The sequence below is a fragment of the Pempheris klunzingeri genome, chromosome 13 (genome assembly GCF_042242105.1).
Source record: "Pempheris klunzingeri isolate RE-2024b chromosome 13, fPemKlu1.hap1, whole genome shotgun sequence".
Classification (NCBI taxonomy): Eukaryota; Metazoa; Chordata; class Actinopteri; order Acropomatiformes; family Pempheridae; genus Pempheris; species Pempheris klunzingeri.
In genome coordinates, this window is record NC_092024.1 from 20,437,092 (window position 1) to 20,459,849 (window position 22,758).

The 22,758-nt window shown below is 41.2% G+C and overlaps 1 protein-coding gene across 1 annotated transcript; it reads left to right on the plus strand.

The window, feature by feature from the left end:
- The first annotated feature begins 883 nt into the window (after positions 1-883).
- Positions 884-22,561, plus strand: trip11 (thyroid hormone receptor interactor 11). The gene is made up of 21 exons (XM_070842152.1): positions 884-1,027; positions 4,618-4,694; positions 5,114-5,224; positions 5,535-5,837; positions 6,489-6,557; positions 6,889-7,054; positions 7,342-7,668; positions 7,846-7,886; positions 8,003-8,101; positions 8,406-8,609; positions 9,091-12,129; positions 12,375-12,515; positions 12,804-12,997; positions 14,050-14,213; positions 14,341-14,444; positions 14,641-14,740; positions 16,129-16,210; positions 17,611-17,725; positions 19,870-19,992; positions 20,726-20,870; positions 21,005-22,561. The coding sequence occupies exons 1-21, from the start codon at positions 889-891 to the stop codon at positions 21,217-21,219; spliced, it is 5,958 nt and encodes a 1,985-aa protein (XP_070698253.1). The 5' UTR covers positions 884-888; the 3' UTR covers positions 21,220-22,561.
- Positions 22,562-22,758: the final 197 nt, after the last annotated feature.

Genomic DNA, 22,758 nt, shown 5'->3' on the forward strand with positions numbered 1-22,758 from the left:
TGAATTGACATGAATATTTTTTCATATTAATTCATAAATACAACATAAGACATTCATGCTGTGACCGTATGGTTTCATGTAGTAAATATGTTGAAACAGATAGAGAAATTACTTCTTTATGAGGATAGATTCACATATATACAAGGAAGGCTAAACTAATGTCAACTGGGATTATTATGGGAATATTATTTCTACAAAATACAAAAAATGTGTATATTCTGTCTACAAATCATTGTAAAACTAAATTTTAAGAATAATTCAGAGGGATACATACCATTCATAAAATTTGAATAAAATACTTTAATTGCACATACAGTGGCTGGATCTGACCCTCACTGGCAGTTGTCTTGGTCCTTGAACGCACCTTCTATTTGTTGGTCCTCCAGTATCCCACAATGCACCACTGCCGCGCTCTGTGTCCACGTCAAAGCTGACAGCCATCGCCGAGCTGATAATGGCTGCAGTTGAGGTGGCACTTTCTGGACGCTGTGTGTTGTTTCGACCTGCTAAAAACTGCCGAAAACATCAGTCACTCTGACCGCGGATGACACAGACTTCATTATAAGGTCGTAATCTGAGCTAGTAGCCGTTTAACGGTGATTTAAGGTCGCTCAGCTCACTTGTCTCGACAAATTCCTTCAGGCAAACGATCAGCTGTTATTAGCCGGGGTCTGTGCTAAATGAGCTCCTGTCAGCCTGAAAAGCGACTTTGTTTCGGAAGATCGAAGTGGATTTTGGAGTTACCGGCGTTTCTGTTAGTCTAGAGTTCAAACTTGAGCTTAATGACCAAGTTGACTTTATCACCTCTGGAGTCTAAGCTAGGCTAGCCCCCCTCCTAGCCCTCTTCGGCCCTGCTTTGTTTTTGTTTGGTTCCTAGCCCTCCTGAGGATGTCATCGTGGCTGGGTGGACTGGGCTCCGGCCTGGGTCAGTCTCTGGGCCAGGTCGGCGGGAGCCTGTCCTCTTTCACCGGGCAGATATCAAACTTCACCAAAGACATGCTACTGGAAGGGGTTGAAGAAGTAGGAGGTACGTTTGTGTTCCTGCCTTTTCAGTAATCTCTTTGTCAGCCACATCACCACACTCACGTTTGTGAATCATGATTATTGTCTGTTGCAGAGAGCACACATTTCCTACTGATAGCTGGTCAATAGCTCCAGTGTACCAACCTTCAGTTAAACACCTGCTAATGTTGTCTTTATGCTATCAGGTCTCGTCAACACGCAGGTCTTAAAATAAAGAGATGTTGGTCTATAGGAGGTTTAAAGATATCTCATGGAAGTCAAATGTCCCCTCACAATAGAGAAAGATTTCCTGCATTAACTGTAAAACAACTTTATTGCTCCAATTATCAAAGTGATTCAGTAACTGGACAACTACCCAAACAGGTTTGGCAAATGTACATATATTTTGGATGGTTGATGTTTCCAGTGTACCTGCCAATTATGAGGTCCAGAAATCTAGAGATGTTGGTCTATAGGAAGCTGTCATAACTGGAAGCTAAATGTCAGCTCATGGCAGAAAAGGCCAGGCCATGACACAGAGCAATGAAAGACTGTTGAACAGTTCTCTCTGAAACTGGCTTAAGTGTGAAAAGCCAACATCCGGCTGCATGATGTTATTAGCAGATGGTGCTAGAAACAAACACATAGTTGACAGTTTATGGTTATTAGCTAAAGCTGACAGTCTGTAGGTCATAGAGGCTACAACACATCTGTATTACAGCTCTGCTATACATTTGACCTCAATGAATGTTGTTGAAACTTTTTTGTAGAGGAACTGATTTAGTGTAACAGTTATGCAGAGGGGTGTCTCTAATATTTTGTCCATCACATTTATATAAAGGAGGATAGCCTCAGTAATATTAGAAACCCCTCTTGGAATAACACAACACGGTTAAACAGCTCCACAAGACACATCCTCCAAAATGAAGCATAAAGTTGTGTGAAGACCTCTCTGACTCAGTTTCAACAAAAACTGAACAGCATTTGGGAACTAAATTTATACACTGTAAGTTTAATGCCTAAGTAATGAGATCTCGATCATTTCAAGTGAAATAAGAATTAACATTTCTCAGTTATAGACTAATTACAGTGGTGTTATTAATCCATTACTAAAACATAAAGACTGTGCGCTTGTCTTAGTATAAGAAAGATGTGACAGTACTAAGCAACTGACTCAGTGTAATGGAACAGCGATGCGCTGAATTGATTAACGTACAGTGCTGCTTTAAAGATATTCTTGTTCTTATATTGATTAGTGGATATCAGTAAACTCCCCCCCTCTGTTGCCGCTCTGTTGACACTGAATTTGAGTCTGATCACTCGCATGACAAAAACATTTACTTGTGTTTTATATCCAAACTGTTTGAACTACAAACTGCGCCTAAACCACCTCAGCATTTTATAACTGTGACCTCAGATTTGGGCATCACATCTCTCTCAGTTTTTCCTTTCTTGATACTTTCTTGCTGCTAAAGCTTGAGACTGCCGAGGTGACTTACAGTGTGTGTGGTGCCTTTAAATACTCTGCATTTTCCACACTACTCCTCCTGCACTACATTTCTGTATCAGTCTTAAGCGCACAGTGCATATTTGCTAGTTGCTCCTCTGTGCTTGAAGCTGACTGAACACATAGGATTATACATGATTCTTTGTTAACCACAGGGTAGATTTCCTTCTTCCAAGTTGCACCACACAAGTAACCTTTTACCCTCAGGACCATGTCATAGCACCAGAGAAAGAACTTGAAAAACAGGCAGGAGAGCCATAACCCTAAACCCTTACATGGGTTAGCACTGTTATGGTGCTTTTAAATGATCCACAGAAACACTAGCTGCTTTAATATGAAGTGATCGTATTGTTCCAGCTCCCTGTGTATTTGTGCTGGTTTCTGTTTCCTGTTATCCTAATGCATGTGCATCTACCTTTAGTGTGGGTTAACTATGGTTTTCATTCTTTGGTTGAACTTCAGAAGTCAAAAATATTCCTCTCCACTGAAAGTCTTTGTTTTAATAGGCTGGTGGAAGATTTTTCATACATGCATGTTTGAGTCATGCATTTTCCCCTATAGCAACGTTTCCTTTTAAATAAAGGTTGTGTTTGGGTGTGAAATCTCAAGTAAACATTCACAGTTGATGCAATCAGCCCCTCATTCATTGTCAGTGTTTATTGGCTTTATTGTCATGTTTATTTTGTTTTCTCATGGTTCAAATCCAATCCTGAAATGACGCTCCCTTTCGAAATGTTGCAGTTCAAAGTAGTACAGTTAGTCACTGATATGCTTGGATTGTTGTTATCATGAATATTAAAAATCTGTTGCTGTTATCAAAATTGCTCCGTCACATTTGACCAATTAAACCCAAAAGTGCCGTCAGTCTGAAGCACACAGACTACAGCAGATAAAGCACTGACGCAGAGAGAACTTTGGCCACAGATCTCCAACTCACAGCTGCAGTCAAAAAACAAAAGTATGAATTCTTATCACTGAGGAGGCCAGCTGTGAAGCTGTCTGCATGCCAGGCCTTGAATCCCACATCTAGATCAATATTTTAAAAAGAGAAGTATATTGACTAGAACAACATATGCCTGCAGGCCAGAGTTATTATTATAGTCTTGTATTTTTCACTAACTTTATATTTTGGGTTGTTTTCAGTTTAGTTTCAGTTCATTTCCAGCATGAGTTTGCTTCTTTGAGTTTATTTTTTATTGTTTAAACTAAAATTCTTTAGTTATAGTTCAGTTTTTTATTAGTTTAAGTGTTAGTTTTTTAAATTATTATTATAATACACAGGTATTTGTCAGAGGCAGATTTAAGAACACTAACAGTTTGTGAAGGCGACTGACTCCCAGTCATGTAGACATCCCAATCTCAATAAACATACACACCAACACCTCCTCAGGCTTGTTGTGTTGACAGATTTGATCAGAAAGATTAAAACTAAAGACATTTCATGTATATTTTATTGTGTTTTGGTTAGTTTTATAAGAGCACAATATTGTTTCCAGACGTTTTTTTTTCTCACTAAAATTGTTTTTCATTCCTAGTTTTAGTTTAGTTTTAATTAGCTTTATTTCATGGCTTTGTTGAATACTCAATTCTACTCAATAATGCCATTTTACAGCCTTTTATTTCTGTATAGCAGACACTTGCTACAGACACAGTTTGATAGCAGAAGCAATAAAATCATGTCTAAATTAATCTTTTATGTCAGTTATTGATTTCTTTAGTACGAAGCCATGTAATAAGCTTGACATTGGATGTACACGATCCCTTACATGATAACCTTGCTTTAGGTTCCTCTTTTGTGTGTGTTGTGTGTACTGAAGGCTTTGTGTTGGCTGAGCCTCATCCAGCTGTTAAGATCACTGATCTCTGGAAATGCTGGCTCGCTCAGCAATGCATGTCTGTTTGTCATATGATACGGTTAAGCAGATGTGTGTGTGTGTGTGTGTGTGTGTCCAGAAAACTGAATAAAAATGATCCGTAATGTTTCTTTTACTGTGCTGATAATGCTTAGATATAATGACTACGTCCTGTTTTTACACTCAAATGTGAAGAATTCTGATTTGTGCATATCCTGATATGTTCAGTGTTATTTTTTTTCCACGTGGCTGCAGATGCTGCCACCGAGCTACAGGTGTCCAATTCCAAGTTGGCTGAAGTTGAGGCTGCATTTGTCACCCAGAAATCTGAGGTGAGATTCTTGATTACCTCACTCTGGGTCAAGGGGTAAAACTACTGGATATGCCTTTCTCACCGTAGCCTTATTGACATTAGCACTGGATTTATGTCATTTAAGTGTCCCAGTAAGCAAGAATGCACGAAGAAATGCAGCCATTTTCACTGTTGTTGTTTACACCTGTGTTTGAAGTCAAATGCGTCCTTTGAAAATGGCCTGTAACCTCCAGCCTCAGGCTTGTATGGTTTAGATCTACTGTACTATGAGGAGATAGACAAACACATTCACACTTTGATGATAAAATGAACCAGTCGTATTCTTTAGGATGGGTGTTACTGAAGCTTCAGGGTGCTGCTCTGTACTTGACCATGACCTCTGACCACCTTCCTGTAAAGGTGAAAAGTGTCATTGTTCCTTCTCTCTCTTTGTTGCAGTATGACAGATTACGGAAGCTCTATGCAGAGCAGGAGGAGAAGCTGGAGGCCGCGGAGATCCAGGTTAAAAGACAGTCTGCAGAATACAGAAGCCTTCTGCAACAGAAAGATGTATGTACTTTTACATTTATGATTCAAGCTGCTAGATGATACTTCTGTTAAAGATATATCATCTAAGAGTGAAGTCTCTACACCCTTTAGCTTATACATAGATAAATGGACATATAAAACATGATAACTTTAAATGGGTTATTGAGTGAGAGCATGCATCTCCATACAGTAAATACTTATATAATTATATAAAGTTCTTGGCTCCCAATATATTATATGATTATGTAAGTCTTGTCAAGACAAAATATGGATGTGAAACTCATGTGTGCTTGGTATGAAAGGGTCCTAATGTTTGTTTGTGTCCGTCCAGGTGGAGATCAATCACCTGAAAGCTCGGCAGAGCGGCCTCCAGGAAGAAGTCCAGACTCTGCAGCAGTCGGCTCAGTCTGCCTCCGTCGGCCCTGCGCTGCTGCCCGTCACCACTGCTTCCTCGACCACTACGTCGTCTTCTGTGTCCTCTTTCCTGTCACGGCCCTCAGGGTCCCATCAGGGCTTCCACGGCGAGGAAATAGACCTCAGCGATGTCATCTGGTCGCAGCAGGAGATCAACCGGCTGTCGACAGAAGTCATGCGTCTGGAGGCGGAGGTGGCGCACTGGAGGCGAATGTCTCAGGTGATGATGATGATGATGATGATGGGGACTTGTCGTTTGTAATAGAGGGTTGAACCTGTGTCATTCAGTTATTAAAGGAATAATTTGACGTTTTAGAAAATACACATATTCACTTTCTTGCCATGAGTTAAAGAGCTTAGAGCTAGTTGGTCCCTTGTTGTAGCTTCATGTTTACTGTATAGATGTGGGAGTGGCATCAATCTTCTCATCCAGCTCATACCAAGAAAACATATAAGCATATTTCCGATAAATGTTGAACCAGTCCTGAACTGAGGTATTGTCTCTATAACAGCTAGGCCACCTTTATGCCCTGAAAGAGAGGAACTTATTATCAGAGACTTTAGTTTTATTTTAGTAGTTTTTGGTACCACATGCATGAGAGTTACTACATAGAATAATGTACCAGATACTAAATGGTTGAGACAATCACAAGAAAACATTTCTCTCTTATTTAGTTAATTACAGTCTCCTTTGTATTAATTTTAACTGTTTTGATTTGCTTAACTTCATCTTTCTGGCAGACCAAGCAAATTAAGAAGAAATGCTAAGAAACACTAATGGACAGTTTTCATATAAACAAAAAATGAATTAAACTTTATTCTATTTGTGTCACTGAGGAGATCACATGCTTTTTTTTTTTTTAAATCTCAGGCATCAACAGCTGCAGGAGCTGGTAACGGAGACCAGGGTGAGATTCTCAAACTTCAAAGAACTATCAAGGTGAATTTTTCATTGTTGCCAGAATAAATCCAATGTCATGGTAGATAGTTATAGTGTCTTTCATTGTTTTCATTGGCCGCATGTTTTGCTGCTTATTGTAATGCTAATATTACTCTGTCTCTGCTCAATGTGTAAATCAGCCACTGTTTGCTGAGAAGAATACATCAGTGCTGTGCTTTCAGTTTATTTTCCCCGTAATCATGAAGCCAAAAAATCAAATAATGCAGGTTTAAATTTTGTATTTTTTATTTTTTACATTTATGACAACACCTTGCACAGACTGTAGTGACACTGAGACTCAAACGTTGATGTTATTGCTGATTTGGAACAGGATCTGCGAGAGGAGATGAGTCGTGAGGTGGATGAACACCAGCATGAGCTGGCCGCTCTCCAGGATGTCCAGCGGCAGAAGATGGCCGACATCACACGGCGACACAGAGAGGAGTTAGCAGAGTACGAAGAGAGGATAGAGGAGCTGGAGGAACAGATTCAGAGTGGTTGGTGTTTGTTATTGTCTGTGGGGTATTGAAATCAAACCGTTTTTATAGGGAAAGGAACTCAGAGATCTTACTGAGGAAATTATAGCATTTTTGGTATAGGAATACCAAAAATGATGAGGTGTTGTATTCCTGCAGAGGTCAGCTGTAACCAAAGCTGTTAGACAAAATGTAATAGCAAGTTAGCTTTGCCAAATGCAATACTGTAACTATGTTCCCACCCGTCAGTGTTTCTACTCAGGCACAATACACAAAATGAACTCCGTCCTTCAAATGCTTCTCTCCAGGTGGTGGTCAAGCCACTTCCTCATCAGATGCCTCAAGGCTTCCTGAACTGCATGAAATCATAAGCTCCCTGCAGGAAGCGGCAGATCAACGGGAGAAGCAGCTGGCTGAGCTGTCTGCCAGGCTGGAGGAGGCACAGACTAAACAGGCCTCGCTGCAGCTGGAGAAAGATGAAGTCCAGGAAGAAAACGCTGGGCTGCTGCAGAACTACACACGGCTGCAGGCCTCTGTCGCAGAGCTCCAGACAAGAGTACAAGAGCAGGAGGGGAAGTCTCTGCAGAAAGCACAGCTGGACCATGAAATCCAAGTGTTGAGAAAAAACCTTGCAGGCATGCATACTATCATTTTTTTTAATTAGTGTTTGATACAACTGCTGAATACTATTGTAGTAACCTTAAATCAATATTGCATAAACACATAATATTGTCATGGACTCCTTACTATACAGTATAGGTTGTTTTACTTCACAATAAACCTGCATATTTACTAAAAAATCTACTTTGCAGATTCAGAAAAAGAAATACAGAGACTGAAAAGTCTGGCAGAGGTATGTGTGCATCATTAACCACATTTTTATAATGGTTATAATGTACATAGTGGTAGGTTGTTGTGATATAACCACCTGGTTTAATGACTTCTCTAACTTTGTTTTTACATAATTAGGCAGAACCAAATGAAGAAGTTGAGCATGCAGACATCTTAGAACTGAACACCATTATTGGGACTTTGAGACAAGAAAAGGAAGTTCTTGAACAAGAAAAGGTTTGTTTAATTTTCATTTTCACCACAGGCTGCTTAACATATCTGTATTAGCTTAATTGATACAATTACTGTGTTTTTCTTTTAAAGTATGCCACTTGTAACATATACAGTATATGCACATGTACTATACATGCATTTGTCTGTACTTTTTTGAAGTTAATGGTAAGATAGAAAAAGTCAGAACTCTAAAGATGGACCAGATTTGGAGTTTATTTACCCTTGTTGGTTTTCTGATAAAAAAATTAAAGAATTGTATATACAGTCTGAAATGTAATTCTTAATTTTTGTGACTTTTTTTTCACAGCTTAATCTGCAGGACAGACTAAAAACGGCAGAGGAACAAATACTTGGGAATAATGAAGCCACGTCTGGTGAATCAGAGACAATAGAAGATCTGAAGGTAGAGCTGGAGAGGAGAGAAAAGGCCCTGAAAAACACTGAGGAGGAACGGGACACACTGATGTCTGAGCTGGAGGAGCTAGACCAGCAAAACCAGGAAGCAACACAGGTCTGACTAACCACGAATGCCTGCTTTCTTTCTTGTTTCTTGGCACAAGAGCGTTTACAAGGAATAGGCTTAAGGCATTACAATAATTCAAGTGAAAATAGTGGAAAAATGTAGATGGTAAAGTAAGTTTAAAAAAAAAAAAGGATAAAATAAAATACCAAAAACTCATATGTGCTCATACATTTCCACATATTTAAACATGTACAGTAAATGCTGTATATACAAGAGCAGAGACATACGTGTGCACACGAAACCTCACACATGCATTTTGTTGTAGGTGTAATGCTATATAACATTATAATATAGTCTTAAATTCTCAAGTATATTTTATTTATCTTGTGTAGGTTCACATGTAGGTTTAAAGACTCAAAGTTTGTAAATGAAAATATGTTGAAACCCTTCGCAAAAAACACAGTGACTAAAATTTATAGCAATTTATTGACTTTTACTTTTGTTTTAATTCTACTTTTTCTGTCTCCAGCACATGATCTCAGTGAAGGAGCAGCTCTCTGTACAACTAAAGGAGGCCCAGACAGACCTGACAAGACTGACTGCAGAGCTGAACACAACCAAAGACCAGAAGAGGGCAATGAGCCAAGAGCTGGAGACCCAAAAAGAGAGAATTAGCCAGAGCGCCTTCACCCTTAACGACCTGCATATGGGCAAACAGCAGTTGGAGGGGACAGTGAAGGAGCTGAAAGACAAACTTGGACATGCACAGGAGCAGAGCAGGGAGGCACGTAGAGAAATCACAGAGCTGAAGAAGACTTTGCAGGAGAGAGAGGAGCAACTGTCTGTTGCCAAAGCAGAGCTACAGGTGTCAGGTAATAGAGGAACTGAGACTCAGGGAACTAAAGAGAAGCTAGCAGGGAAGGAGAGGGAGTTATCAGACCTCAGGAGAGAAATGGATGAGGTGAGGAGCTCTCAGGAGAGGGTGATGTCTGAGGACTATGAGCTGAAGATTGAGAACAAAAGGTTGAAGGCAGAGAGTGAGGAGGCTCTGGGTAAAAGTGAGGAACTAATCAGGCAGATAAAGGAAAGCCAGGTAGCTCTTAACAGGGCAGTACGGGAGAAGGACACTCGTATTGAAGCTCTGAAGCTTGAGAAAAGTCAACTAGAGGGTGAGTTGAGGCAGACAGAGAAGACACTGGCAGAACAGGCAAAGCAGTACCAGCAGACCATCGAGGAGTTGACTCGAGCCAGCTCCATGGATGCCTCTGCTCTACAGATGGAGCATGAGAGAGCCATCAAACTCAACCAGGAGAAAGACATGGAGATAGCTCAGCTGAAGAGAGACATAGAGCAGTTGGCGTCTGACCACAGAGACACAAATGAAATGCTTTCGATCACAGTTGCAGGGCAGAAGCAGCTGACAGATTTGCTGCAGGAGAAGGACGCCTTTATGGAGACTTTAAAACAAAATGCTTCAGATTTGCAGATGGAGATGGAGAACAGGCTTTCGGTCACAACAAAAGAAGTAGAAACTCTCAGGCAGGCACTAGAAGAGAAGGATAGACAGCTGGGGGGTATGAAGGAGGAGAACAGCCATTTGAAAGAAGAGATTGACAGACTCAGGGATCAGCAGAGCAGACCTCAATCTCTGGCTGAGCCCAGGACCTTAGACATCATCACAGAGCTGGAGACAGAGATCACCCAGCTCAAGTCCTCCAAGAATGGTCTGGAAGAGGAGGCCCAGATGCTGAGGAGAACCATGGAAGAGCAGCAGACCTCTCACCATCTGTCCCAGCAGTCCCTCCAGGCTCAGCAAAGTGAGCTTGAGCAGGCTCATGCTCGCCATCAGCAGACAACACTAAACTATGACAGACTGATCCAAGCCAGAGATGAGGAGATATTCCGCCTCCAGCAGACGGTAGATCGACTCAGTGAGAGTAGAGGTCGTGCCGACTCCCCACCTGTGCAGGGAGAGGTCATCCTCCAAGAGGAGAAGACCCAGACACTAAATCAGGAGAATGGCAATGAGAAACACGACCTGTCTAAGGTAGAAATAGAAAAACTGGTGAAAGGCATCAAGGAGAAAGAAACTGAGATCAGCCAGCTGAACGAAAAGAACCTCTCACTGACCAGACAGCTGGATCAGCTTGTGGTGTCTCGTGATGAAGTGGGCAAACTGTCCCAGATGATCTTGCAGAAGGATCTGGAGATCCAGGCGCTTCATGCCAGAGTGTCCATGGGTGGAGGTGGCGGACACAGCCAGGACGTCATGTTCCTACAGCAGCAGCTGCAGGCGTACGCTGTGGAGAGAGAGCAAGTGCTAGCTGTGCTCAACGAGAAGACCAGAGAGAACAGCCAGCTTCGCTCCGACTATCACCGTCTCATGGATATCATGGCAGGGAAGGAGGCGGCCCTGTTGAAGCTTCAGCAGGAGAACCAACGCCTCACCAACATGAGTGACCCCTCAGGAAGCCAAGAGATGTTCAAGGAGACCATCCAGAACCTGTCCCGCATCATCAGGGAGAAAGACATAGAGATTGATGCCTTGACCCAGAAGTGCCAAACCCTAGTGACCGTCTTGCAGACCTCAGGAGGAGAGTTCGGTGCAGGCTCCGGAGGTGTCAGCAGCAACCAGTTTGAGGAACTTCTGCAGGAGAGGGACACACTGAAACAGCAGGTGAAGAAGATGGAGGAGTGGAAGCAGCAGGTCATTACCACAGTCAAGAACATGCAGCATGAGTCGGCTCAGCTGCAGGAGGAGCTGATAAAACTACAAGGACAGGTTTCTGCTGACAGCGACTGCAGCTCCAAGCTGTCGGTGGACTACACTCGACTGATCCAGAGCTACGAGCTGAAGGAAAGGAGGCTTGGAAGTCTGAGTCAGGAACTCGCTCAGGTCCAGCAGACCATCACCCAGCTCAGCACCACCAAGGAAGTCCTGCTGGGCAAACTAGACAGCGTAACACAGACTCCTGAAGTCACAGCTCCTCAGTCTAGTGGATCTTCTCTCACAGCTCCAAGCCTCCAGACATCTCCAACAATAAACAATGAGAAATTGGAGAAAGAACTTGCACAGTTGCGAAGTCAGCTGGCTGAGAGGGAAAACATGATCAAGACTATTCAGGAGAACAACCATCGGCTCTCCAACTCAGCCTCTGCCTCAGAGAGCGACCAGAGAATTCAAGCTGAAGAGGTTCGTCAGGTCAAAGAGAGGCTGGAAGCCCTGCAGAGGTCTGTGAGGGAGAAAGACCTGCTCATCAAAACCAAAGGCGACCAGTTAAGTCAGGTCAGTGAGGCGCTACGTAACCGAGAGAACGACAATGAGGTGCTGAAGCAGGCTGTGACCAACCTGAAAGAGCGGGCTCTTATTCTGGAAATGGACGTGAAAAAGCTAAAGGAGGAGAACGAGCTCGTGGCTGCACGCTCACGAGAGAAAGAGTCGGAGTTCAGAGCGCTGCAGGAAACCAACATGCAGGTTTCCCTCCTGCTGAGGGAGAAGGAGTTTGAACTGAGTGCAGTGAGTGAGAAAGCTGCAACTGTGGAGAGGATGCTCAAGGACAAGGATCAGGTCAGTTGAATGACTTCAGGGTTTTCCTAAAAAATGTTGCTATAGGCTGATACCTTTGCTCAATGAAATACATTTTTATGATAAATCCCTTCATGTGTTGTATTTCTTAATGCAAGATACTTTTCTAGTGTTCTATACGTTTGTATAGATAAAAGTTATTCTAGGCTTAAAACAGTGATTTTCTTTTGTCCTTTTTTCTTCAAATAATTGAATTTATGATATACTCTGTTGATGATGTAATTTAGGGTAAGAACAGTGAGCTGAATCAGCTCCTGAATGAAATTAAGGCCATGCAGGAGAAAGCTCTGGCGTTCCAGCAGGAGAGGGATCAGGTGATGATGGCACTCAAGCAAAAGCAAATGGAGACCACTGCAGTACAAACTGAGGTAGGAGGACAGATAATATTTGCTCTGAAGATATTGCATCTACGTTTGCTCACTCCTGGGTGTTGTAGAGAAAATTCAGTGCAAGTTCTACGGTATTCTCTCACTTTTTCTAGTTTGGTAACAATTTTGTGCACTTCAAAGTAAATATTCAGTCATATTTAACCAGGGATTTAAAATGGTATGTACTGTGTCAAAGTAAGCAAGTAGAAATTTCTGTTTTCACACTGGACCAAAGGTACCGTGGTATTCTCACAGTTCTACCTAACTGTGTTTCTGTTTCCTTTGAAGCTTCAGCATATGCGGGATAAAGAACAGCGTCTGAATTTGGAGCTGGAAAGGTTGCGTAATCACCTCTTGGAGGTGGAGGAATCGTACACAAGAGAAGCCATCTCTGCAGAGGACAGGGAGACGGAACTACGGAGGAGGGTGGCTCTGCTTGACGAGAAACTGGCCTCGTCCTCGAGTGCTGTGGAGAACGCCAGGTTAGTTACAAAGAAATCTGTCGGGATACTACTGTACATTTACACCATGGTTTACACTTTGCACAGGATTTACATGCCAAATTTAATTGAGAATAGTAGAATTGTTTTAAAATGGGTGTCATGCTGGCTCAGTATCAAAACCCTAAAGCTAAAAACAACCATACAAAACAAGTTTTTATAACTAAGATTATCTAATTCATGGACACGGTAGGATCACAAACTTACCCCACATACAAAATGATTGTGTGACCACGGGTGGGGAAATGAGAAGTTCCATCTTTTCTCTCTCTCTTTGCTTTGGTTTCCTTCGCCCTTGACTTCAGCTCAACTTACTTCTGCGACACAGTGGACTGCATTATGTTAATGAAGCATCTTAAAAGTGATTTGGCGTCAGTGATCTGGTGCTACCTAGGTTAAGTTTATACCTGTCAGCTAGGTCTTACTTTGTTGTGGTGGCAGAGGCCTCCTCCTCTGGTGTCCCACGCTCTTGGGGGTTCCATCAGGGGTCTGTCTTAGGTCCTCTATTATTTTCCACTTATCTGCCCCCCCAGGGCATGTCACAAAATATGAGAGGCTGCTAGTCAATAGTTGAGTACAGAACGAACGAGAGACTCAGTTGAGGAGCTGTGGCGGTGGCAGCTGGGGTTGGGGACGGCAGAGGCGCACTTGATTTTTAGATGCAGAGATTTCACATAGCGAACCTTAAACTGACTTCTGCTTACATTATTTGGCATACACTGAGCCTGGTTCCCTGCTTGACCTGCTTGACATCCTCTGGTGGGACCATACTAGCAGTTCCCAGATATACCTTTCACAGTAAGGGAGACATGGCCTCTGTTGTCTGAGCCCCTCAGTGGAGAAACCTCCCTGTCTGAGCATCTCAGACGTCTGAACATCTCAGACATGCATTTTTTTCTATCTGCTGTACTTTAGTTTCTCTAGCAAAATAGATCTTGATCTGAATGAGATTGTCAGATTATATACTTAACCGTATATAACTGTTTGAGGTCATGCTTCCTGTTTTTGTTTTTTGCTTACCCCTCTGCCTCCAGCCAACAGGCCAGCATGCAAGTGGAGTCTCTGCAGGAGCAGCTGAGTGGAGTGGTGAAGCAGAGGGACGAAGCTCTGGCCCATCTCAGAACCTCTCAGGATCAGGTCAACCAGTATGCAGTGTCGCTTTCCAACCTTCAGATGGTGCTAGAGCAGTTTCAGCAAGGCAAGTTAGCTGCTTCATCTGTGTTACTTTTCACAAGGCTCAATGCACACGTGAAAAATCAGAGAGCCTGTCGCTCATGACAAGCCCATGTCACCTGTAGTAATCCTTATCGTCTTTTCTTCTTCAGAAGAGAAAGCCATGTACTCAGCAGAGCTTGAGAAGCACAAGAAGGAGAAGGAGGAGTGGAGAAGAAAAGCTGAAAGGCTGGAAGACCAAGCATCAGCCCTTCAGGTAAACCAGCAATCAATCACTCAATAACTGATCAGAGAATCTATTCATTTCATTTCTGTCCGACATTTCTGTCCTTCAGCAGCAAGACCACAAAGTGAACACATATGACATATTCTAATTCCTACGTAATGACAACTAAAGTTGCAAATATATGAAAGCCCTAATAACTGACGTTATGTGTTATGCTCTCTGTCAGATTAACCTCGATGAAGCCAACGCTGCTTTAGATTCAGCATCTCGCCTCACCGATCAGCTCGATCTAAAGGAGGAGCAACTTGAGGAGCTAAAAAAACAAGGTGAGCAGCAGCAGCCAAGTGTATTCACCTGCCAACTTCAACACATCCATTCAAAAAGCTGTACAAGGGAATGATTAGAATAACAGACAAAAGTCCTCATAATCATCCATTTTATTGCGAATAAAGATAGCACCACAAAGGCGCAATAAAATAAATGTCTTTTAGGATGTTCTACGCCCATTTTCGGTTAAAGAGCACTGTACCAGTGTTTTTTTTTTAAGATGCTATGGGATGAAGCTGCCATCGTTTGCCTTTGAACATTTAGCTCTTCTTTATTTTTTTGTCTCTTCCAGGTATTTTAGTGTTGATCATCATCTGAATAACAGAACACAAACAAAATAAGTCAAACTCTGATCCGCCTCTGTGTTAGGCTCTCCAGTATTATTTTTTGTGTCTCAGACGCAGCAGATTGCAATGTTATCACTCAAATACAGCATTGCCATTACATCAGAGCAAATTCCTAGACTCTTTCTTTTTTTAACCCTCTCTGGCTGCTTGGACATTGTATTTGTTCAGACCCGACATGAGGTTATATATTTTCTTTAGGAATCAGTCACCTATGGAAAATGTACATTGGGCCTATTAATAGTCAGTGAGCTGTGAGAATGTTCTGATCTACAGTCTCACCAGCGTTGGTATGTCTGCACTACAGATTGTGCCTTTCATGTATTAACACTAAATATGAGCCACAGCCACAAGACTCTTGTATTCTAAGAAAATTAATACCTGATGAACAAGACTTACTGCTGTTCTGAAACTATTTCCAGATTCTTCAAAGACTCTTCTAAAAGATTTTTCACATATTTCAGCCTCAAATCGCAGCTTGGTTTCCTTTCCACTTAGTTGTAAATGACACACACCATTTAAATTTTTCTTACATGTAGAATATTGGACAGTAACATCAACCAGGTGTATGAAAAAACTTTTAAAAAAGATTTTTAACCCAATTCTTAAGTTGTGCCTCTCTTACTCTAATAAGAGCAAGAATTGCATATCTTCCTCTGTCTACTTTGTACAGCATGAACCACATTTTTAAAGTTTACTATCAGTGATACTGGTGTTACTCTAATATTTTTTAAATACAAAATCAAGTGTTATTACATGACTATGTTGCTATAAAATATAGTCGCAACGGGTTAAATGTTTTCTTTCTGGTGCAGCAGAAGGAATATTTTTTTCATCTAGATGGATAAAAGAGTTGGTAGTAAATGTTGCTGAACCCTCTAGCTTCAGGTGTTTATTTTTCATGCGATTGGAAGCTTAGTGTTGTGACCAAATGCAATGTTAAACCATGAAAACCACAAACCAGGGCACACAGGGACATGAACATTAATTCAAAAGATTAAAACAACATTCCTTTGGTCTGTGTGTGTGTGTGTGTGTTGCAGTGGATGTGAGACAGGAGATGTTGGAGGAGGCGCAGAGGAAACTGATGAATCTTCTGAACAGCACAGAGGGGAAGATAGACAAGTAAGTTCAGTCCTGTTTTGTAATTTTGTTAATTCAATCAATACGTATATCAATTTGTAGTCTATAGTTGTAAGTATAGTATATTATTTAAGTCAGAGGATACTTTATACTAATAAAGGAACAACAAGCAGGTACATACACTTATCCAATGACCCAAAAATAATTTTTTTCCTAGTGAGGGACACAGCTTTTGTACCCAAGTGTACAAGCCGTCCCCAACCGGACTGGTCTAAAGTCTGAAATGTGTCCCTGAAGGTAGCTTAAGTCAGACCTACACACACAAACACACACCTTTACTCACACGTCTACACATACACACAAATGTACACATTTGTGCACACTGTATATTAATACACTCATTCTTGCATATTTCACTTAGATGATCCTTCCATCTGGAGTGAATGACGTTATCATCTTATAACCAGGTCTTTGTGATTTGTTTAACTGTTGCTACCCTTATTACAAGGAGCAAGTGACAATGTTTATTCTTGATCTCTTGGGGTATTTTCCAAAGTAGTACCACTACTGGCTTTTTATTTAAAGGAACACCAAAAATATTACAGTTTTATTACAGAATTTTCCCAGAAGCCATTGATATTGATATTACATGAAAAAGAATAAGACTGCGGTTTGCTATCTCCTCACACTGTTCTTTCCAACATCTTTTAGTTAGATTTTCTTTGTAATTGGACTTTAGGGTTTGTTAAGATTCCAAATTATAATCGCCCCTGTAGTCTGTTCTTTCAGCAGCAGTTTCAGCTCTTTCATGTATGTTTTTGCACATTTGTTCCCAATCAGCTGGGGATATATTTCATCAGAGTTCATTGCTATCTGGGTAAAATCTTATTCCACTAAATGAGATTTTGATTAAGAACCCATGTGGTTTTCATTGTTCGATCAGAAATGACTAAATTTGCTCTCCCACGGTTTCAAGGGATTGTAGAAAGTCAGACTGCAATTTAAGAATGTGATACGGTCTCACCTTTAAAGCGTTTTGACACTGAGAGGATCACACCTGTGAATACAGCAAACTTTTGCAGTTTTCCCAAAGAAAACAATGTGTCGACAAATTTGATGGCTTTTCGTTTGTCAGATAAATTGAAGGTTTGTTTCTTTGTGGGTTGAGGCTCCTGCATTTTTAGCTACATAACCTGTTTAAAAAAAGCCATTTGATCACTCAACAATGCACAAAGCTAAACCTTCACAGGACAGCAGCAATTATTAGAAAGAGGTGTAGTCTCCCATCCTGCTTAGTGTTTGAATTGCTATGAATTAATCTTTTGTACCCCTTTTCCCCGGAGAATCGAATATAACAAAGAGTTCATTTATCATTCATGCAGCTGTATAGAAATGGGGCTGATGTTTTGGATTACATCATGCCATGTTATTCACGTTTCCAGAGTCCTGATGCGTAACCTGTTCTTGGGATACTTCCACACACCTAAAACCAAGCGTGCCGATGTGCTGAGGCTCATGGGAAGCGTTCTGGGACTGAGCCGTGAGGACGTCGATTTGGTAAGAAACTCCTTGACTCATATTCAAAGTATTTACATGAGTAATCGCATATTTACACAATTGTGTTTTGGGGTATTTGGAATGTTTTTAGCATTAATAATACAACGTTTGATTGGTGTGTGTAATGGCACTGACAGTTGGTGAGCAATGTTTGTGGCATTGTGCCATATTTGGAGTAAATGCATTACACATGATCCCACTAATATATACAAAGATCTGTGCCCTGAATCAGCTATGCCTGTACTTCTTTTTTCTGATTTTGAGCAACTTCATATTAACTGTACAGTAACAGCAAGAGCCATTTAAATATATACATTATTTATGTTTTTACCAAATACATTATATGTACTAGGTTTATTTTAGTATGTTTGGTTTGGCTCTTAGACTATATGTAACTCTCTAGCACAGTGTATGAAAGAGCAGTCTAACTTACAATAATGATTACAATAACACACAACCACAACTATGTCAACTTCAGTTACCTTTTAGTAGTCTGTCTTTCAATGCAGTATGAACTGAGCTTTGTAGTCCAAATTACAGCTGCCTTTATTTGTTATGACAAAAGGTACCATCTAAAAAAGCAGGACAACATGGAGAAACTGGACGATAAAGTAACTAAAGCTCGCTGACAAACAATCAATTAACAAGTCACACCTAAAGCTTTTAATTTTGTGTCCTAAGTCTCACTTGAGTTAGTATCAAGTGTCTCAAGGCTACAGTTTTGCTGAATATTATAAGATTATAGATTGTAGGATTACAGAAATACTACAGATTTAGCCAAGCTTTACTTTGGCACCGCAGTACTTTGAGCTCAGTGGTAACATGAACGTGCTCACAGTGACAATGTTAACATGCTGATGTTTATGTTTTTTGTTTTGGCATGTTGGCACGCTAACATTTAAGCCAAGTACAGCAGAGGGTGCTAGTATTGCAGTTGTTTAGTCATAAGTCAAAGTCAAAAATAAAGTTTTGATGAAAACTCAGGAGGATCACCGAAGTAATTAGAGGTCACCCTGGGGAGAACATGTATGTCTGAACCAAATGTCATTCCAATCCATCCAATAGTTTTTTTTAAAAAGTCATCCTGCTGAATGTCAGTAGGATCCATCCTCTGGACACCATGAACACATGTACAATATTTAACAGCAATTAAACAATAGTTTTAGACAAACTTAACTTTTTTAGTCTGTAGAACACTTTTTTTGTCCATGATAAGGGAGAATTGCACTATTTACATACTGCCACTGTCCCAGGTCACTCTGACACGACAAAGTCAATCCTGAAACTCAACTTTTCAACTGTGACTTTTAACTCCAGCAGCCCCTGAAAATCAGCCCTGAAAAAAAAAAACATTTCCTTATCCAGATCTTCTGGCAGGAGCCCTGTGGGACTCCATCCAGCGATTCCAAAGTATATTACCCAACACCCTTAAAGGAAAACAGATACAGAGTGAGGGGCAAATGCGATTACAACTCCTCAGAAGACGCATTTTTATTGTGTTGGAGGTCATTCCACTTTTTTTTTTCATCCCTCCCTCAACTCCTGTTAATACTATTTAAATTTTCCACTCAGCTTGTGTTTACGGCTGCCAAGTGTCCCACAAAAACAGCCGACTTTTCAGAATTGGCCTCAGTGGAGAAGCTACTATCCCCCTTCTGGTGCCTTTTTAGCCCAAAGCTGTGATCCATACTCTCTATATATGGGGTCCCTCCAGCTGAATCCTGCCAGGCTAATGACATTAATAATAAGGGAGTATGAATGACAAAGCCACAAATTTCTTTTAGAAGTATGAGCAGTCAGTAAAGAAACAGAGTGCCTGTATATTAGTTTAACTAGTGTGTGGGTCCACAAAATAATTTTCCAGCAAGCAGAAAGGAAACCAAGGGCAATTAAGAATGAAATAATCCAACCACATCTCTGAAAACAGAAGAAAATCTACTCTTCAAAAACCCTGAATGAACAGTATAAGACTGTAACTTTTACTGTACCTTCACTGTTTGTCCTTTTGCTTGGTTAAAAAAGGGTTAATAACATCTTTTGCCTGCCTGAGGATGAAACATGATGTGCCAGTGATGAGTTGTAGACTTTGTTCCTTCAAAGAATCCAATAGTATCTTTCTACATTTCTTTACTGCCCATCTGCAGATGTTGGAAGGGGACGGACGCCACGGTGTTACTGCATGGATGTCGAGCTGGCTGGGAGGCCGAGGAGCACAAAGTGTCCCAAACACTCCCCAGAGGCCCACCAGTGGCCAAGGGTTCAACTCAGTAAGAAACACCACACACACACAGTCTGTTTTTATACACTGTAGTATTACCTGACAGTAAAACACAGAGGAGGGCACATGTAATGGTTCTAACAAATCACTCACAACATTAAACACAGTCACACAATGCTCCATGCTGGCCAACAAGGTACAGTTTAACATTGACAGTTACACAATAGTTTTGCCACACAAAGTGAAGAAAACGAGTCCAGAATGAAAAGAGTCATTCTGGTTGTAAAATAAAAAGTGGTTGTAAAATAAAACTGTCAAAATGCAGAACATTTCATTTTTATGAGAAAAAAAATGTACAAATTGTACATTACAACATATTTACTTCCATAAAAAGCATATTAACAACACATTAAGGAGCCTAAGAAAAAATACAATATATCATTGTTTATGTGCCCTTCAAAATAAAAGTCTCACAATTTTAACTGCCTTGTTAATTTAGCACAATAACAATCTACCACACAAACACACACATGCAGAATTTGAATCCATCCAGCTGCTACAGTCTCTGCAGAGATACACATTCATGGCAGCAGAGCAGCTGTCTAAATAAACCATCCTTCTACTGATGCGCATGTGTTCTGTTGAAGTGTCCTTGAGCACGACACTGACTCCTTATTAGGATGCCACTCTGAAGCTAACTCTTCATTCTGGACTCCTTGTTTAGGGTATAAATCAGAAGTCCCCTTGCTAAAATCTCTCTACAATAATATCTGTTGTTGCAGTCCTTCTCAGAGATGTTTGTTAAGTTTTTGGAGACTGAGTCGACCCCTTCACTGCCTGCACCAAAGCTTCCAGTCCTTGACATCAAGCCTCTGAGCGCCCCGCCTCTGAGAAGAACCAACACTGCTGCTCCCAGCAAGGCCGCAGGTGAATAACGGCCGCCAGGATGTTTCTCCCTCTTGTGTGCTTAATCAGTCATGTCAGCCAGGAGGCGTTGGTCTTTCTCTTACATCCAGCAAACATGTCAAACCAAATTAAAATTTAAGCCTCTGTCCTCACAGGAGCTGCAGCAGTCAGCAAGCGAGCCGGTGAATCCAATCCTTTCCTGGCCCCTCGCTCCGCTGCAGTGCCCCTGCTGGCTGGTTCCAGTTCTACCAGCTCAGGGGGTCACCTGCTGATGAAGCCCATCTCTGACGCCCTGCCCACCTTCACCCCGGTGCCGGTCTCAGCTGAGGCCAGTGCTGGAGCTGTGCTCAAAGACTTGTTAAAGCAGTGATCGGTCCCACAGGGGGTCGTCTCAGCAGATAGACGTCTTAATTCAAGTTTTACACCACACAGACTGAGATATCGGAGCAGTTCTGATACTTATTGCTGCTCTTTTTTTTTTTTTTTTATTTCCTCCAAAAATAAATGATCAGAGAATTCATATATGCTTAATATTCCCTTTTTTTGGGAGGGGATTGAAACTAAATGTTATTTTTTAGACTTTAGACTTTTACTTGCAATTACTGTTCTATGCAACAGAGCTTCCCTTTACTCATCAGTAAAAGTGTTTCCCCACTCTACTATTAGGTGTTCACCCACAGGTTGATAATGATCAACGAAGTGACTCCACATGCAAGAAGGAAGCGGGATGACAGCATTTTATTAGAGTTGTGGGTCATTCAGAGCGAGAGAGGTTTTCATAGAAACTGTCCGTTTGATCGAGTCACATCTGACATTTCGGTATTTAGATTTTTGTTCATTGCACCAGTTCTGAACACAAGTGACCTTGTAAACTCACTGTGTGCAGTTCAATACATGTGGGCTGAGTTAATCATCACCTCTGTTTGCAAGAGGAAACATCTCATTCCCTTCAGTTTTCATCCTATGACTTGCATTGAACGACTTTTCTTTTTTATTGTCTTCTGAATTAGTTTTTTCTTTTCGGCAATGCAGTGAATTGTTTCTGATCCAGGACTTTCTGGCAGCAGTAGCCTGTCTAGAGATTTATGTGGTTCAGTACATCTGTTAGAACCATAAAGACATTTTTGCAAAATCTTGTGTTTTCCAGACGGCCAGACTGTGATATGCAACAAGCATTGCAATTATGGCTGTAACTGCAGATTGTGGTAGATCAGAGGCTTGAGACTGCTCTTATGTTAGTCCAGTACTATTATATAGTTATATATATGTAAATGGGTGGTGTTTTTCCTATTTATGGGCACTAAGGAGGTTCTGGAAGTTAAGTGCCTGCATTTTTGCTAATTAGATAGTTGTATAATCAGGATTGTAAATGGTTAATATAAATATATATATTTACAAAATGTAAAAACTGCACATTGAAAAGGTTTTACCTGACCAGAGTTGGCCAGCATATGACTGAGCTGCTCTACATTTTTGTAAAGACATCAATCAGCGGCCGCAGAAGGAATGTTACAGGGTTTCTCCAGGTACACTGATGTGATGTATAAACTGTAAATCTTAACTGTAAAAGATTTTTTGTAGATGTAAAATCTGTTAAACTCAGAGGTGTGAAAAAGGAGTTGGATTCCCTCGAACTCGGATGATCTTTAACCGAGGTTAGTACCTGACTTAATTGAAATTTCAAATCAAATAAAGGTACTGCTGACCCCATACTGCTGTGCGTTTTGTCTCTTTTTTTTTCTCTCCAACGTGGATTCAAGCAAACCAGATGTGGCTACTACTGCGTGGATAGTCTGCGTTGGCTGCGCCAGATGTGCAGTGTCATTCAGCTGTGCGAGGAGTCGTGTGAGAGGGGGAGGGGGGGCTGTTTATCTCTCTTGGAAAACAGACACCCACTGTGTATGCTTTA